Raw genomic sequence first — 18,029 nt, 5'->3', positions numbered from 1 at the left:
CGACGATTCATCTTCCTATTTGATCGAATTAATAGCAAGTGATGCAAGAATAAACCCAAAATAAGTATTGCGAGGAAGTAAAACAGGATAAAGAAAAAATAAAAAATAAAATTTTAAAAATAAAAAAATTGAAGCAATCTAATAGGATGATGACATGCATCATTGTTAGTTAAATAAAGAGGTCTTTATCATATGGACTTCTGGCTACTGGCTAGCCAACAAAACACAGACTTCTATAAAGGTGATAGACTGATAGGTGAGTATATCTTGGTGTCAAGGACATGGCTAAAGCTATACATGATAAAGTGATGTGTTCATAGTACTTCAATTGCAGGACAGTACATCAGATGCTCTAGTGAGTAGTGATTCCCTTCATGAGCCCAACAAAAAAGGGGAAATTGCTATAGTGGAGTTTCTGGACACGGGTCAGAAAGAAACTATGTATTACTCAAAAAAGAATTCCAAAACTACTGACAAAACCGATGGTGATCCTCAATGAGCACAAATGACTAATGACTGATGTTCACCATGGTATAGCACAACAGCAACTACAAATAATAAAAATATAAATTTGTTCATGTATATATTCACCTAATTTATCTTCTTATATATATATATATATATAAGAAGATAAATTAGGTGAATCTCCTTCCCTATATATTTTTACCAGTTTTAACTTTGAAAGCAGCCTACAATATAAGACAATTTTAAGTCATATAAATTTAAATCATCAATCTATAGAAGAAACTTATCTAGCCAACCACCAGTCTAATGAGTGGCCCAAATAACCCAAAGTTGAGAGGACTTGATGGAACTAACAGGGGAGTATTTACATCCTCTAACCACATGGTGAACAAAAAGCACAAAGATATCCCCAAGACACAAGGAAAATAAACAGTAGTGCCATGTAGTCATTTTCTGCATTAAAAATTTAGGCAAGTAATCCATCTAAAAAGTTCAGTGTAGCTGTATGTTTCTTTTCTTTAAATTACATTAGGGTAATCCCAATCCATTGTCAAGACTATCACCACAGATATGTTCAATCACCCACGAACTACGTGCATTGCAGGAACCGGAGGGAATCGAACTTGTAAATCTCTCTGGTTTTATAAAATATTTATAACAAAACTGATCCTAGCACCAACTTAGAACAACGCATTGGTGTTCTTAAAAGAGAAAAATATTGATAACAGCAGAGCTTTATATACACTCAAACCTGAATGTTTCAAACATAAATAAGGTTCAGCCTGGTAAGAGAGTTTAATGCTAAAAAAATCGCACATGAGGGACAGGCACATCTTTAAAAATTTAATTCATAGTTCCTCTGTTCCAAGACAAGTAGGATGGGTCCCCAAGAGGCCTGCATAGAAACCAATAACAATTTCAGACACATCTTAAGAATGACCTAGACTTTACAAAACAGTTAGCTTTTCAATTTAAGGAACCAATTATCAATATCTGAATCAGGGTGGCACCAAAATTTTATTTTCTGTACAGATGGAGGAGAAGAAATAGTGGAACGTGCAGGGCATACAAACATATAAGTTTTCAAAAAGACCAATTATTCTAAATTAAGGCTGCCAGCCTAAAGTAGAAAATGATAGAATGAATCCCTTATGAGAACCAGCACAATTTTTAAAATTGTATCTTGTTTGTGGGAACCTTTAGGTGTTGGAACTTGGATCTGGGTGGGCATCACCTTTAAAGAAATTGATCGAGGACAAAACCATAGATTTTATTATGACATCCCCATAAGTCCAGAAAAGTACACAATGAGGTACAAGTGCTAACATGGATCAATACTATCGAAAGCTCATCAACACTGATGAACATGCATAAAATTTGGAAGGTTTTGGTATTTAACCATGCACACAATAGCCTACAGGTATATAAAAGCCAGTTTTAGCTACCATATAATCCATTGTACAAAATTAAATCGGACTTTTTATAGCAAAAAGGGGAACTAGTTTTGACTGAACATAGTGATACATAAGATTTTTAAACCATCCACTCACCTTGGCTTGATCACATACAGAAGGATGAAGCTAATAGCCATAAACAAGCACAGTCCACCAACAGTAAGATATGCTACGCCCAGAAAATCATTTTTCCCACCAATCCAGCTTGTGGTTGAAAGAACCAGCCTCTTTTTGCCACCGAAACTATAGGTGTTGTAATTGTTCTGTATTACTACTGTTATTTCATCATTAGCTTCAAGGTCTGTCTCTATCTTCCCATACAGTTTTCTGAAAGTTGGCAGTGCTGCAGTTCGCATCCAGACAATAAGATCCTCTTGGTCGCTCAACTGTTACATGCAAAACCAATAAAAATTGCTTCTTTAAAACATACAAGAGAGCATAATTCAAAAGGAAGGGAAAAGAGGGCCTGGGGGAGGTGGAGGGTGGAAGGAACATGGAAAGATGCAACAAGCTAGGAAGTAAAGAAAGACATTACAGGTATGCTCGCATTTAGTTTGGCACCCCCAATTAGACTTCCACTCTGAAAATTTTTTGGATAGACATCAGAGCCAAATTTTTGCTCTTGGTCACTTTTCCATGCTATGTTTCTTTTGCTGACATCTAGCACCTTGTTTTTCACTGAAAAGCCGTACGTGTCATTAAACAAACTCCAAGCAATGAGGCCGCAAGGAACAATTGCAGAATTGTTTTTGGTGACGGCTTCAGGTTTACAGTTACTTGTTACATCCTCACTCGCCGTGCTCCTCAATTGTTGGTCACTTCTACTCTTAACATATCTGATAATAGTATCAAACATTCCAGATAAGTTCCCAAATATTTCAAGGGAAAAAAAAAAAAACTAAGTATGAGTGGAAGAAATAGGAGCAATAAGAGAAAAGCAATATGTGAAAAAGTTTTACATTCTCATGAAAATAACTAGATAGTACTGTAAGTGGTTAGCTAACGCTTCTAGTTTTTCAACCTCAGTGGAACTCTCAACTCTGTGTTAGTTTCTTTCTTTTTCTTTTTTCTTTTTTTTTTCTTTTTTTTTTTTGGGGGGGGGGGGGGGGGGGGGGGGGTTAGTTGTGTTAATTTCACTTGAATCAATATTTTGGAAGTAGAAATTTTATTTCTTTTTTATTCAGTATATTTGAAATTAGATATTTATTTGTTTCAATTTTTTAACATCAATTCTTTTTAAGTCACTTTCTTTTTTGGAAAGTTCAAAAGAAAAAAGAACCATAGATGATAAAGGCAGCAATAATTTCAGTGTATAATAACATATTCAAGAAAATCTATTCCAGAAATGATGGTGGACCAGGATCTTCCAGATTTTTTAAAGAGACTCAAAGGTGGTATTCTTACAACCTTAACCATTATTTTTTGTTAAATTATTCAAATTCTAAGAACTCCATCATAGACTTACCCTAAGAAATTTAGAGGACCATAATTTTCATTTTTCTAATAAAAAGAGAACAGATATTTCCTGGGCTTTAGTTTATCTCCCTTCCCTTGATTTTCCATATAAACAAATTCTGCATAAGCTAAAATTCAGTTGATAGTAGGGAGAATAAAAATGGGTACCCCTTCTAAGGAAACAGTACTATACAAGACAGTCATACAAGAGTTTATACTATGATCAATAATAAACCTAGAAATCATTCTACAACATTTATTGCATTTAGATTCTATTAGTATTTTTTTTCTCTCTCCTCAAAATAAAGCAATCACATTTAGATTCTAAGATTTGTCAAACTAACTCTCAAAACAAGAGGAAGGGGGTTAACTTAGCCCAATATAGACTGAGAACCGAGCAACCCAATTGCCCATTGTTTGTTTTGGTTCTGGATTGCTGTTCCAGGTTAATCAACCCTATCCAAGAAACGACCCTATTGGCAGGTATATAAATCTACAGAAGTTTACATGCTTATAAAAAAAATTCTACAGAAGTTTACATGACCTTTTTATACACATAATGTGTGTGTGTCAAAATTGCTCTCCTTTTTAGTCTTAAATATCTTCAAAATTTCAGAGCTTTGGTGTACTCTTCTTCCCTCAACACACCTATACTATTATTAACAGACATATTAAAAGAAAAACAGGTCTAAAAAAAAACCAAATAGGAGTTTATACGGTTTTGGTTATGCTTTCTCTTTTCAATGAGTTTTGATCTGGAAGGAAAATAAGAGCTGCTCCCCCCCCAAGGGCCCCAATGTGATGGAAAAGAGAACAAGGAGTAATACTATATCAGGAAAAAAAAAAAGGGTCCAAGCATCATCAGTGTTACTGCCCAACTATCTGGACTGATGAAAGTCAAGAATAGTTGTTACACAAGCAGCATGTCTATAATCTGCCAATGAGATGCCTAAATTTCCTCGGATGAAAACATGCTTGAACCACACAAACATATAGGAGATGAATGCACAGATCAACAACCAACTGAAGCTATTTACGGTTGCCTTCAATTGTGACTGGAACAACATTTCTGCTTAAAACCTACAGTTCTTTCCTTTTTTTTCTTTTGGTTATTGTAAGTAACACAAACACCTTATGCGTTTTGGACACACAACCTCATCCTCCATCCCATATAGGGGAGGAAGTGTTATTTGAGCTAAAGCCCATTGGCCTACGGCTCCTTTATCCTCTGAATCAATCAAAAGGTCCTCATTTCTAAGCCTTGTTTAAACAACTGAAATGTCGATTTCAATATAAAGCAATAAACTCAGTATAGAAAGAGGAGAGAAGTGAAATCATGAAGTAACCAACCAGAAGCAGGAACACAGAAACCATGTGGATGTACTAATTGTTCTTTTGCTTTCGACTATTTCATAAATTTGCATGGCAAAACCACATGATCAAATGTTGAAGCACTTCATCTAAAGGTATTTATTTGTTACACACACACACAAAAAAAAAAAAAAATCTCTGATAGGAGCACTCAGAGAGCTCATATCATGTCAAATAAATGAGGAAGAACTAGGTATATTCATTCCATCCATCCATATCCTAACCAAAAGACAGAATAACCAGACAAAATTAATAATTTTTTACAAGTAATTTTAGCATACCGACGATGATTTTGATAGAAGTTATCAAGCTGATAATAGATATAGATGGGACTTTTCATCTGCTTTGGAACCTGAAAATTATCAAATTACTGCACACTTTTAGAAGTAGACATTATCAAATTGGATAGTTCAAAGACATAATATGTAAAGGGAAACCAAAGCCTAAGCTACATCAAACACATAGTGTTGAAGAAATTGGAACTAACAATCAATCTCTTAGTACATGTCTTGTTAGTTGCATTATTTTGAATATATGCAAGCTTATTGTAGCTGTAATTACGAGGAACACAATCCTCATCATAGCGGTCCACAATTTCCACAACCTGCACGTCAAAGAACGGGCAGTTTCCTGTTCAATAATAATTCATTGCTAACACTAGAACTTCTTGAGAAATTAAAAGCATTAAACTATCTTACACGTTCTGATGCAAATAAGGAAGCAAAGCCGATGGGAATGAAGATAATGCCAACAAAGATAAAACTTGTCATGACCTGAACCCCAAAAGTTTTTCAAAAAATAGAAAAAGAGATGATATGAGTAGAGAATGAGCAAATGCACTAGAAATTGAAGCCAACCAAAAAGCTCTAGCATTCTATAACTAAAAATATATATGGTTGTTAAGCTATACCCAGCCAGGTGTTAAAATTGGTTTGCAAGCAGGAAGCTCTTGCTGTGTAAACCTAGAATCTGCAATAAAGAAAATAATGCATTGTGTTAATCAATGTAACTAAACGCCATAAAAAGAACACCCTTTTATGCTGAGATCTCATAAAAACCATATTTCACGGCTTGCAATTCAACTGATGGCTTCAAAAGCTTATCTTACAAATGCAAGATCACTTCCTATGAAATGCAACCCTCACAAATTGAATATCTGGGATTCTTAGGGCAGATACGGTGATTTCAATGGCAAAAGACAAAACGGTACCAAGATTAATACTGATCAAATTCTTCATTAGATTGCAGTGTATCCTCAAAAAAAAGAGGCAAATGTACATATATAAAAATATATGCAATCACCCAATATAGAAAAACAGTGCTTAATTGAAATGCCATTGAAGAAAAATAGCCATTACTCACATTTGGGTTTCTTGGAATTCCTCTTGGCAGTGGAGGATGAATCCAAGGCCCCATCTTTGGCCACTCCCGAGCTCGTTGCTCCTTCGGTATTCATCTCCACACACACACGCACACACAGAGAAAGAGAGAAGGGAATGATGGCTTAGGAATAAATGGAAAATTCTCACAATGCGGTGATTTTCTTAAAAAAGATCAAATCAAAAAGGAAATTTAATCTTTTTCTCTTTTTTTTGTTCTTTAAAGAAATTAAAAAGGAAAGTTAGAAACTGTAATTTGGGTGGGGGATTTTTCTTTTTCTTTCTCTTTTTTTTTTTTATTTCAGTTACATGCGTTTGTTTTATTGTGACAAATTATTGGGGAAATGAAAACTAAGAAAAGAAAAAGTTGTTGGGACTGAAGAGGAAGAACGGTTGCGGAAGATGAGGTAGGAGAACCTCAAATCAGATTGGCTCATTGGCTGTTTATGGGTTTGTACGGTTCGTCGCACGAGGGGAACTAGAACTACCGGTCCTTCGCTTCCTCCTACGTATCAAATCATGCAGAATTTCAGTTCAAATAGGAAAGATTAAAAAAATAATTAATTAATTAATTAAAAAAATTTAACTATTGCTTAGAACATATAATTTATTTTTCCATACCTATTGTTAATTTATTTTAATTATCCTCGATTTTATTGGAAGGCCATCAACCAATTAATATGAGATGGACAAGAAGCGCAATCTAATTTTAGCCAGTGATTTAAGCCGTAGGTCGATTATTATCTCCAAACAGGGCCTGGTAGCCCACTGGAAAAAGGATTTAACAACAAATAGGGAAACCGGTAAAGTGACAGTGGATCTAACATAATTCTCTAGAAATGGCATTAATAGCTGTTCTTTCCCACCGGCATATGAAGTCTCATTCATGTCATTTGATCGTCGGCCGGCACAAAGTTATGTACGTCCAAGAGGTTGCGATCTGATGATCTCCATGTACTCGAAGGACTTTGAGAGCACATGGTATATTGGCTCGAGAGTAATAATACATTTTCCCTAGACACATTTTCCTGATTATTTTTGTTTACGTTTTAATTTTTACTTTTTTTAAAAAAAAAAATAAAAATTATAAAGGTAGTTAGGGGACCACCTTGCCACATGGACAAAGTGGTCAAAAATTGTGTCTTGGAGTAGTAAAAAATCATATATCTTAAATTAAAATAATTTTTTTTTTTTTTTTTAGCCTGAAATAATTGTTTTTGGGCTAAGCAAGTGTTCTAAAGTTCAAAGCGACGTTATTTTGATTTTTTTAAAAAAACAAAAAACGGTTCGGTTGAATCGGTTCCGTTAATCGCCTAAAAAAAAATTTTAGTGCCTACCAAACTGAATTGATGTCAAAATAGCTTTTATTCCGTCTGCCGATCATTGAAACCGTTTGGCATTCTCCCCACCCCTAATTTATTTAGTAGAAAATGTGGCTTTTGTGACAATAAAGATGATCATAACAAAATGCAGATAAATTTATTTCATTCTGAAACAACAAGCTTGGCATGAAATTTGTCCCCATATTATTAATATACTTATATATTATATATATATATATAGAAGAAGAAGAAGAAGAAGAAGAAGACGAATACAATGCTTATTATAACAATTAAAAGACTCACTCATAACAGAACTGGTTGATCTTTAACGCATAAAATCCAGTTCTCTATTTTTCAAGCTTTACACAATAGATACTTATTCATACATATGTGAGACATAACATAGAACACCACATTTTTTTAAAAAAAAAAAAAAAAAAAAACACACATAGAACACCATTGTCCGAAGGCCTAGGACGCAGTCTAAGCAAGCCTGCCTTATTACATCCTCAAGCCCCAACCAATCTTTGTGGAAAAGGATCATCTAATATCCTGTTATTGTAAAAGTACTATCCAGCTTTTTTGGACCGGAGAGGATTCAAATACACCCTTTGCAGTCGGGACCGTGTACGGCTGGTGCTACACACAAAAAATAAATAAATAAGTAAGGGTAGTTTAGAATAAATGAAATGTAAACATTATTTGCAACCAATAAAAGAGAATGAATACAATTTGTTATTAATTATTCATGCAGAATCTTTTATACAATCAAACTTAACACGTTTGGTAGCGGGTTTTATTGCTGCTTTCAATAATTGTGGATGAATTAACTCTCATTCTTCTAAAAAAATATTGCGGATGAATAATATTATTCTTTACACTCATTTTTCATGCTGACAACACATCGGTTAATATAAAACACGTTATATCAACTGGCATGATGTGGGTGTGAAAAGTAGCATTACTTGATTTAAAAACATAAACCAAACAATAGTTTAGGTTTTTCAAGAATCTTTTATATATTCTTGAAAATTATTTGAGTTTTACAAAATAGCTATTTTTAGAGAAGAAATATTGCCGATGGTTTTGCTTTGACAAAATCATAACAAAAACAGAAATATAAAACATTAATATTTGATATTCTCATAGACAGAAATTTTTTCCAAAACAGCTTTCAAGAATGTGTGAATGTAAAAGTCATATATATATTCCCTTTTTATCTAGAAATTGTTCAAGAAAAAGTGGAAAAAAAAAAAAAGAAAAAAAAAAGGTGAAATTGAGAGAGAACAAAAATGCTTGGAGTACTATAAATTTTACTATAACTTACAAAATGATCGATCATGTGACGGTCCTCATTTTAGTAAATTATCACATTAGTCTGTAGACGTGAAAAATGTTGTGTGAACTGCCACGTGGCCGTCCATATTTTAGTTCTGATATGAAAATTGTCATGTGGACTACAATACCATCTTATAAGAAACTTGTAATACTAAAAGTTATAATACCCAAACAGCACTCATTGAAAGAAACATTGGAATTACTTCACAAGTAATTTGGGTTATTAATGTGTACCCAGAGATTAGTTTGGGGATTAAGGAGCTCCGGACGCTTCATTAATTACCTGAGGAAAAAAAAAAAAAAATAGTTACATAATTTATCAAAAGAATTCCCGTTTTACACGATTTGAAGAGATAAAAGGAGCTAGCAAGACAATGTTTTGACACCCCATAATTTCATGGATTAATTATAAGAATCTTCTCATATGAATTTATTTTTGTATTTGAAGTCGTATAACATTAATGTAAAATGGGTTTTACTCACTCTCAAAAGACGTCTTGAGAGAGGAGGAGATACTATGGCTTATAAAGCGTACAAGACAAGGATATCTTAGCAATGTGAGACACTTTAACACACCCCTCACGTGTGGCATATTTGGCTAAACACGTGTTCAACAACGGGAGGGAAATGCCCATCATTGTCAAAGGAACCCGCTCTGATACCATGTAAAATGGGTTTTACTCACTCTCAAAAGACGTTTTGAGAGAGGAGGAGATACTATGGCTTATAAAGCGTACAAGACAAGGATATCTTAGCAATGTGAGACACTTTAACAATTAAGAAAGCTTCCACTATATCTTTAAAGTACATGCCTTTTTGAGGGCTTTGGTTTGGCATCTGGCTTTGGCGCTGGTTGTGGAGCTTCTTCAGTTGGGATAGGCACCTTCTTTGCCTGTAACAATGAATGACATGTGAGAAACAGGAGCCAAGTCCTGAAAGTTATATATATATATATATATATATATATATATATATATATAGCTTAAGCAATCAAATAAAAGACACACCAAGTTCTTGAATTGGAGATTATAGAACAGTTGGATGTATCTTTGCTTTGCCTGTTTCTGCTCTTTGTTCAACTGTCTCCAGAAATTATAAATGCACGCCTGGTTCAACACCTTGTTTGCATAAATCTTCCAGGTGTAGCTACAAAGAGAGCAAAAACAATTCAAATTTCATATATGAATTTGTAAAAACTCAGGAAAAGTATTAGTCATAATTTGAACTATCACCCCAAAAAGACTTGTCAATTTAGAGCTTTTATAAAATTACTTTTAAAGTTGAATTTCACTTAGTAAGTAATTAAGCAACGTGAGATTTAGCACTCATGAATATCTTTATAAACCACACACTCAATGTGGGCTACTCATCTTTCTGATATAAGATTAGGGTGTTTCAATCTCCCCACCTTAAATCCTTAGCGTTCTTGTCAGGGCCACGTCATGCAGTAATCCGGTACCACATGGCGTTACTAGTTGGCTCTGATACTATTTGTAACGATCAAGAAAAAGTGCTAGTCATATCTGTGCTAGTTAATTTGAAGTGATAGAGCAGGTGGGGGAGCAGATATGACTAATACTTTTCCTGAATCATTACAGAATTAATGATCGATATGGTTAGAAGTATGATAGCCAAGAAATACTCTGGTTAAAGTGATTACCATTCATTTATCCTTTGCAAACCTGCCGTTGAAAACTTGTTCCAGTATGTGGCATCCACCTTGCACTTTTCAAAGAAATCTGCAATTTTGTTGCTTGACTCGTCCCCATTGATGGGATCGATATGGAAACCTGAGACCCCATCAACAATGATTTCTGCCGGACCTCCTTGATTGGTTGCAAAGGTGGGTAGTCCAGAGTTCATTGCTTCAATGACTGTTAGGCCAAATGCTTCATACAGAGCAGGCTGTACAAAAGCTCCCCTTGTGTCAGCAATGCAACGGTATAATTCTCCGTTGCGACGCCTATCACTTTGAGCAGCAATCCATCTTATCTGACCCTTAAGTTGGTATTTTTCAATCAATGCATGCATCTTTTTTATCTCAGACATTTCTTCTCTATCCTTTGATTTGGAAGGATCAAAGAAGCCCCCAACAACAACAAGGTTGACAAAATTTCTCAGCCTCTTGTTCTTCCCATACCACTCAGTTAATCCAGTAATGTTTTTCACAACATCCAGCCTTGCCATTGAGAAGATGATAGGTTTCTTCCTGTCTGCTAGATATCCACTGTTTCCATATATATATATATATATATATATTGTTAGGTAATTCACATTATCAGTATAAAAATAAGAGTTATTCTTAAACACTCACATGTGTTCATTGTTATCCTCTTTACTGTAGAGTAATTCTTCAATGGCGAGTTGAAATGATGTGAATCGTTTTTCTTTCTCAGAGTAAGGGAAATAGACGGATTGGTCAGCCCCTGGGGCAGCGATGTTGAATTTGGGATCAAACACGTTGATGCCTGAAACAACTCTACAAAGCCCCGGGAGTGTGAATGCAGCATGGCTTTCATACTGTCCAGGTACGTCTTTGCTGCAACAAGAACAATCGAATTCATATTATATATAGCTTCAAGTTCTCTTGGATATATGTAGCTTTGTGGGTAATTTTCTCTAACCTTCCGGCAATCTCCTGGTATGTGCTAGCTATGACGAAATCCGTTGCATTCATTGCAATTGTATCAGCAATGAACTGGCATGAGAAGTGATACTTAGGGTCTAACTCCTTCCATTTGATGTCAGAATCGTCATACTTAGTCTTCTCTAAAGCGTGAGCAATAGTTCCCTGGTTTTTAAGCAAACTATAGATTAGTAAATATGGAAATTAATAGAAACTCTATATGTAGCTGCATGAACTGATGAAGAAAAGACACCTGAGTTATCCCAAGTTTACTAGCCATGAGAGACGCCACCAGATTCCCATCAGTGTAATTTCCTATGATAAGATCCGGCTTCCCTTCCATGAGGTCGAGGATCTTGGCTGTAGCGTCCTGTTTATATAAAAGAGACCCAACAATTGATAAGAACTGAAACCCACTACAGAAAGAAAAGGTTAGAAAGTACAGGAAGTTTAGAATCATGCCTCAGTGAACCTCTCAAGATAGGGATAAATGTCGAAACGAGAAACCCACTGGCGGAGGATCCCATTCTCTGTCCGAAAAGGCACCCGAATAATGTTGGAATGCTTAGTACCAATGATTGCTTCCAGCTCCTCGTTACACTTGGTTCCCCGGGCATCAGGGATTTGTCGTGTTACCTGTTATCGTCAAAAAAACATGAGCGCGTACATAAATTCATAATACTTCCAAACAAAACTGCCGCTGTTGGGAAATTGTTCTTGGCTGTTGATGATACTGACCACAAGAATTTGGGGCTTCACATTCAGCCCCTGCTGCTTAATTCTAACGAGCATTTCTTCTTCGAGAGCTTTCACTTGATCCAGAATGTAAACTACCTGTTTAAAATACAGAGGAAAATGCCAGCTTGCTAATGAGTGTGAATTGTGTAAGAACACAAATAAAAAACATTAAAAGAAATGCTCCTAAGGTGGGAGTCACTTTCCTTAAGAAATTATTTGTCGGGTTAGGGTGATCAGGATCTATTTGAATTTGCGATTTTAAAACTTGTAATTTAAAAACACAATTAGGTGATGTTTGACCTTTAAAATCATGTGTTTTTAAACGCATCATCTTGCATGCGATTAAACGCATCAAGTGCAAACACACAAACATTGCTTGCTATAAAGCAATAGCTTGGTATAAGCAAGACCTTATAAATGCCAACTTTACTTTCTCTTTTTTCGTGTGACACTGTTCTTTCCAGCCTCTTTTAACAATTTGTTGCAAGCAGACTACTTTCTTTAATGCCAAATCAAAACAATATCTCACCTGCCCGCCAGTGTCCGGCAAGCCCAGGACATCTGATTGGCCGAAATAGCCATGAGGAGAGAAAATCACAATATTGAATATTGCAGGAAGTCTGCTAAATAACTTCTCTACATGCACTGGATCAGGTGCTTGGAGTACTTCTGAGACTGCTCTCATTGTTTCCTTTACTCTTTGTGCAGTATCTCCCCACCCTCTCTCGAAGCCCCACTCCTTCAGCCTGTGTATAATTTGGTTACCAGATATCAATTTTTAAGGGTCTGCTAACAAATTAAACAAAGTGTTGGATATATAGATCACCTTAGCTCAAAATTCTGATATGTAGTGTCCTTGGGAAGCGCTGAGAGATACACTTCAGCTACTATTAGTGCCATCTGAAGCTTCGAGGCAGTACTGAGGGTGTCATTTATCATAAGATTCTGCAAATTTACAATCACTATAAGCATTCAGAACCATATACTTCTCCATGATGGAAAATTCAACATTTTTTGGATCAAAGTTTCTTAAATGAATCAAACTCTGGCTTTCCCATACATCTCCTTGATGGTTTAGTGTTAGCAAGTAATCCACAAGAGGCTGTGCACTCTCCATTCTTCCACTAAGCTTTGAAGTTATGAACTTTGCAACAAAATTGAATCCATTTCCAATTGAAGAAGATAGGGTTAAGTGAGGAGCAGAGAAGTCAAATGCTGCAAAATCCACTTCCAAAGCATTTTCATCATTTGCCCTGCAACGTAAAATGCAGTTATTACACAATCTTTGAACTACAATCTGACAAAAACAATATTGCGTGTTAAGCCAAAAAAAACGTGTGTGGTCGGTCATCGAAATAATTGATTAATTGTTCTTTCCCTTTTTCATGGATCCTCCTCTACTGCTTATTACATTTGGTTCTCTAAAATAAATCAGAAAAATATAGGAAAAAGATGAGGAGATTTTAGATATTTTAGGAACATGCATGGCATTTAGCTGGAGCTTAATTACATAAGCAAACAATTAGAACTAAATGAAGAGAGAAGACATACCATTTTTCATCTGTTATCATTTCTTTGTACTTTAAGTAGTCTCTAGGGGTGATGCCCTCAACCGATAAATCATCAGAACTGACTTTAACAAATTCCCAAAATCCAGGATTTGGTCTTATGGAAAAGGCAACATGCGGTGGTATGACAACAGCTTCCTGCAAATCTCAATGAAACTATCATTTCAATCTGATCATAACGTTGGTGAAAGAAACAGTGAATAAAAAAGAAAAATATATTAGAACCTGTGTGGAACACAGAATGTAGCCAAGCACGCCCTCCAAGACCTGGTTTCTTTCGTTCTTGTCAACGATGACTATGTCCATTTCATCCATTAAATGGTGAAGTTTCATTGTCCTTCTTCCCTTTTCAATGTACTTTGCAAAGCACCTTTTCATGATATGGTTCCGGCTCTGCCTCAAGGCATCTGGCGTGTTATCGGCTGTTGATTCAGACCGCTTCGAGGTTGCCGCAGAAGGCTTTTGATCAGAAGTTTCAGAAGGCATGATATTAATTAAGGTTCTGGACTCGTTCAAACGAAGACCAGTTTGGAGATCGATCGATGAGCTGTTTGGCTTGCTGGATCAGTAGCTAGGACTCCGCATTTATAGAGCTATAAACATCACTATCCTCAATGCATGCATGGGTATGTTAGGAGGTTGCTTTGGATTTCGTCAACCTTTGGGATTCTGAATTTTTCTGGCTGGAAAAATTAAAGAAGATGGTGAAAGTAAAGAACATCTCTCTTAATTAACTGAGAGAAGGAAAAGAAAAGAATTTATTTGTAAGAGGAGATTCCAGGTTAAAAAGCAAAGCCACTATGGACACTATTTCTAGCTCGCACGGAAGTACTGGTATCATTCTTTCCTTCTTTCTGTCGTTATGCCATTTGTGACCATAACAAGGAATATGAAAAAGCTGCCATCTCCACGGCAACACCTTGCCATTGTCTCATTGTAGTCTTTAAGGTTGGAAACTCCATATTGAGTTTCAATCAAGCTGGTTCACGTCAACTTCTTCCTTTCGGTAAATGTGGCTCATTGTCTAGCTCCAGCTCCTCAGGGCAGCTTTCAAGTAATAGAAGCTTCAGCAATAAAAGTGAAAAAGTAAATTAGCTAGATAAACATCTAGCTTTCAATTTACAAAAAGAAACCAAAAAAGTATTACTAATTATAAAATAAAATAAAGAAAAAAAAAAAGTTATATACCACAATTTTATCTCACTTTGTTGATGTGGCACTGTTAATTAACTTTTATTTTTTTTAAAACAATGGTCAATCAAATGATTGATTAACAATGTCGCATTAATAAAATGACATAAAAGTATGGTGTATAACATTACTTTTACTAAATTATATTATGACAAAAATTTCTTTCAAACTAGATCGGAGGAATTTCTCCTAACACAGTTTATAAATTAGAACTATTAGAAAAGCAAATGGTTCTCACATGCTCAAGAGACACATGTCAATTTTATATACCAGGTTGAAAAAAATTCCTCCAATTCAGTTTAGAAGAAATTTATGTCCTTAACATTATTGTACAAGTAGTTTTTTTTTTTTTTTTTCCTATTCAATATGAGAAAAGGGGAAAGGGATTACAAATGATGGTCTTTCCCGCTCTTAATCCTTAAAGATGAAAGAAAGTGAGAATTTGCAGGATTGCTTCCAAAGATAAGGTAGGAAGCCGCCCATTTTGTAATTTTCAAAGCGGTCCACTTTTCAAGTAGAAGCATATATGCTGGTGGATGTCCAAAACTATATATGGAGGCACACGGCCAATCAATGAACATGTGGCCTTTTTTGATAGCAAGGATACTTAACAAATATGCTCCTTCAAGTTGGATGGAGGGGCAGCCATAATGCATGGGCAAAAATTTTCTACAAACTGATTTGCATGAAATTTACTACAAACCAACTACTAATAATAACTTGTGTTCATTACATGTGAGAAATACATATTTTTTTAAGTACATATGTTTCTCACATTCTTTTTTAATAGCTTAAAGAACATACAAACTAATTTAGGGAAAAATATATATTAGCCCCCAAACTACTACCCTTTCTCCGGATGGCACTCCGAACTACCAACACTTGCACTCCGACCCCCCAAACTACCACTTTCTAATTTTTTGGCCACATCCGTCTATTTATACTGTTAATTCTAACAGAAATTGGCCAAAAACCCGAAAATACTCATCCCTTAACCGTGAGAATTTCCAAGTGTAAGAGGGGTATTTTCGAAATTCCGTTTAGAATTGGCGTTATAAATGAACGGATTGGGCCAAAAATTCAGAAAGTGGTAATTTGGAGGGCCAGAATCTAAGCATTGATAGTTTGGGGGGCCATCCAGAAAAAGAGTGGTAATTTGGGGGCTAATATATATTTTTCCCAACTAATTTATAAGAAATTTTTGTGCATCATGGGCGGCAACTGCCAACTGGTAGTTGATTGGTTGGTATTCGGACTATCCACGGGCCATGTTGACCCTAGTTTTGGCGGGGCTAATGCCCTGGAAATTCTGGAATAACATGTCTAGGGTTGAACCAACTCTGGCCCAACCCAATTTTAGGCCTGGAATTGGCAACCTAAGCACGGCCCTGTGGAACCCTTTTCAGGCCCACGCTTAGCCTGGCAACATATGTAATAAGAAAAAACCAAGAGCTTATTGAGAAAAAGCATCGGCCGTACACGTGGCACGGCAGCAGCCTTCAATCCTTAAACCCAGGTCAAAATTAGGGTTTCGAAGACGAAGACCAGCTATAAATACCTCGACCTCTCTCTCCCCAAAACCATTGATAGAAGCCTCCGCTACATCAGTGAGTGGTGCACACTATAGCGTTAGGGTTTCAATTCTCTTCCTTTGAATGAATTAATATCACGCGGCGTCAAATACTGATTACCGGCGCTAAGCGATGGCAGTGAGCGTTTGTGTATGAGCTGACGCCCATAGTTGCTCCGTCTCTGCGAATCCTAGAGAGAGAGTCTAGTGGCTCACTCTTTCTTGCAGATTTGGGCAAATTTCGTGTTTTTTTGGTTCAATTTCTATTTTTTGTTTTTTAGGAAATAAAATGAAATTGTGACAATATTGAAGGTGGAAGTGATGATTATTTCCCCAAATTATCGACGCTGATTATAACTGTGCTATTTTTTGTAATTCTCTTTTTAGGAGAATCCAAGCCAGTCTTCTGATCCATTCTTCGTCGTCAATTTATTTCTTTTATGTTTGTGAATGTACTAGATTTTTCCGTATCTTGTTTTAAATGATTTTGTTTGTTTTTGTAATTTGCGAAAGATGGACGTGATGATTATTTCCCCAAATTATCGAAGCTGATTATAACTGTGCTATTTTTTGTAATTCTCTTTTTGGAGAATCCAAGCCAGTATTCTGATCCGTTCTTCGTCAATTTTATCGCGTTTATGTTTGTAAGTGTACTATATTTTTCCGAATCTTGTTTTAAATGATTGTTTGTTTGTGTAATTTGTGAAAGATGGAAGTGATGATTATTTCCCCAAATTATCGAAGCTGATTATAACTGTGCTATTTTTTGTAATTCTCTTTTTAGGAGAATCCAAGCCAGTGTTCTGATCCATTATTAGCCGTCGACTCTATTTCCGATATGTTTGTAAATTTACTACATTTTTTCTAATCTTGTTTTAAATGATATTGCTTTTGTCTTTGTAATTTGTGAGAGATGGAAGTGATGACTCTTTCCCCAAATGATCGACGCTGATTAAACTGAGCGATATTTTCTCTTTTGAGAAACCAAGCCAATGTTCTGATCCATCTCTGTCATTACTGTGATTTGATCTTATTTTTAACATCTTTCAATGAAAATTTTAATTTTGATCCTGCATATCAACGCAATCACTCTGTACCTATCTCAAGAATTATTTGTGTTTTATGGTAATTCATCATGTTAATTAATATACAACGGTAACTGTTTAAATCCGGACTTTAATCTGCATACGTACCTTGTTATAAATGTCTCATTTAGAATACATTCCCTAATGTTTGATTTTGGGTGCTGTTTATCGTTCTTGATTATGTGAAACGGGTGTTTGTTTGGATTGGTGTCATTTTAGCAGCTGAGATCTACTTCGAAGAGCTTCACTGATTGGGGGCATGGAGAAAACGTGTTTTCCTTGCACTACTTCATGCAATCTGTCAGCTGTAGTGTTGAAATGGAACCGTGTCTGATCTACAGCGAGCTTCAAAGAATTGAATTTTATAGAATGTTGAGTTTGTGTAGAGTTCAGGGAAATGTCTGATTTGTTCTTAATGTTCCTTTTACAAAGTTTATTCATGCAGCTTTAGTCTTAAGGATGATCGT

At 35.6% G+C, this 18,029-nt stretch overlaps 2 protein-coding genes and 4 non-coding genes across 8 annotated transcripts; 4 read left to right on the top strand and 2 right to left on the bottom strand.

Moving 5' to 3' along the window:
- Nucleotides 1–901: 901 nt before the first annotated feature.
- LOC133859480 (ALA-interacting subunit 1-like) lies at nucleotides 902–6,621 on the bottom strand. Its single transcript, XM_062294896.1, has 8 exons — nucleotides 6,108–6,621; nucleotides 5,656–5,714; nucleotides 5,444–5,518; nucleotides 5,233–5,349; nucleotides 5,027–5,097; nucleotides 2,455–2,755; nucleotides 2,016–2,305; nucleotides 902–1,360 (listed from the first exon to the last, which is right to left on the bottom strand). Exons 1-8 carry the CDS (start codon nucleotides 6,199–6,201, stop codon nucleotides 1,309–1,311), a joined length of 1,059 nt encoding a protein of 352 aa, XP_062150880.1. The 5' UTR covers nucleotides 6,202–6,621; the 3' UTR covers nucleotides 902–1,308.
- Nucleotides 6,622–7,875: 1,254 nt separating this feature from the next.
- On the bottom strand, nucleotides 7,876–14,291 carry LOC133859479 (sucrose synthase 5-like). 3 transcript variants are annotated; one of them, XM_062294894.1, is made up of 15 exons: nucleotides 13,942–14,291; nucleotides 13,700–13,854; nucleotides 13,209–13,401; nucleotides 12,975–13,093; nucleotides 12,678–12,894; nucleotides 12,149–12,244; nucleotides 11,873–12,046; nucleotides 11,664–11,780; nucleotides 11,409–11,575; nucleotides 11,099–11,323; nucleotides 10,445–11,011; nucleotides 9,792–9,930; nucleotides 9,597–9,676; nucleotides 9,019–9,067; nucleotides 7,876–8,085 (listed from the first exon to the last, which is right to left on the bottom strand). In XM_062294894.1, the coding sequence occupies exons 1-14, from the start codon at nucleotides 14,200–14,202 to the stop codon at nucleotides 9,064–9,066; spliced, it is 2,514 nt and encodes an 837-aa protein (XP_062150878.1). In that variant the 5' UTR covers nucleotides 14,203–14,291; the 3' UTR covers nucleotides 7,876–8,085; nucleotides 9,019–9,063. The 3 variants fall into 3 exon arrangements, with proteins under 3 accessions (XP_062150878.1, XP_062150879.1, XP_062150877.1); XM_062294895.1 differs by having other exon boundaries at nucleotides 7,876–8,079; XM_062294893.1 differs by lacking the exon at nucleotides 9,019–9,067.
- A 2,498-nt stretch (nucleotides 14,292–16,789) lies between these two features.
- On the top strand, nucleotides 16,790–16,892 carry LOC133862118 (small nucleolar RNA Z103). The gene has a single exon (XR_009899141.1). It is a non-coding gene; the product is annotated as a small nucleolar RNA Z103 (small nucleolar RNA).
- Nucleotides 16,893–16,990: 98 nt separating this feature from the next.
- Nucleotides 16,991–17,092, top strand: LOC133862116 (small nucleolar RNA Z103). The gene has a single exon (XR_009899139.1). It is a non-coding gene; the product is annotated as a small nucleolar RNA Z103 (small nucleolar RNA).
- Nucleotides 17,093–17,186: 94 nt separating this feature from the next.
- LOC133862117 (small nucleolar RNA Z103) lies at nucleotides 17,187–17,289 on the top strand. The gene has a single exon (XR_009899140.1). It is a non-coding gene; the product is annotated as a small nucleolar RNA Z103 (small nucleolar RNA).
- Nucleotides 17,290–17,390: 101 nt separating this feature from the next.
- On the top strand, nucleotides 17,391–17,483 carry LOC133862115 (small nucleolar RNA Z103). Its single transcript, XR_009899138.1, has one exon. It is a non-coding gene; the product is annotated as a small nucleolar RNA Z103 (small nucleolar RNA).
- The last annotated feature ends 546 nt before the right edge of the window (nucleotides 17,484–18,029 follow it).

This window comes from Alnus glutinosa, chromosome 2 (assembly GCF_958979055.1).
Source record: "Alnus glutinosa chromosome 2, dhAlnGlut1.1, whole genome shotgun sequence".
In the NCBI taxonomy this organism is placed as follows: domain Eukaryota; kingdom Viridiplantae; phylum Streptophyta; class Magnoliopsida; order Fagales; family Betulaceae; genus Alnus; species Alnus glutinosa.
This window is presented reverse-complemented; position numbering and strand designations above follow the sequence as displayed.

What these genes read in the sequence shown, in the direction of transcription:
- LOC133859479 (XM_062294893.1), bottom strand. Translation starts at nt 14,202, where the DNA reads ATGCCTTCTGAAACTTCTGATCAAAAGCCTTCTGCGGCAACCTCGAAG. An exon ending in TACCAGGAGATTGCCGGAAG is followed by an intron (nt 11,324 to 11,408) that starts GTTAGAGAAAAT and finishes TTCTTGTTGCAG; the next exon opens with CAAAGACGTACCTGGACAGT. An exon ending in GAGGATAACAATGAACACAT is followed by an intron (nt 11,012 to 11,098) that starts GTGAGTGTTTAA and finishes ATATGGAAACAG; the next exon opens with TGGATATCTAGCAGACAGGA.
- LOC133859480 (XM_062294896.1), bottom strand. Translation starts at nt 6,201, where the DNA reads ATGAATACCGAAGGAGCAACGAGCTCGGGAGTGGCCAAAGATGGGGCC. An exon ending in GAATTCCAAGAAACCCAAAT is followed by an intron (nt 5,715 to 6,107) that starts GTGAGTAATGGC and finishes TCTTTATTGCAG; the next exon opens with ATTCTAGGTTTACACAGCAA. An exon ending in CCTTATTTGCATCAGAACGT is followed by an intron (nt 5,350 to 5,443) that starts GTAAGATAGTTT and finishes TTTGACGTGCAG; the next exon opens with GTTGTGGAAATTGTGGACCG.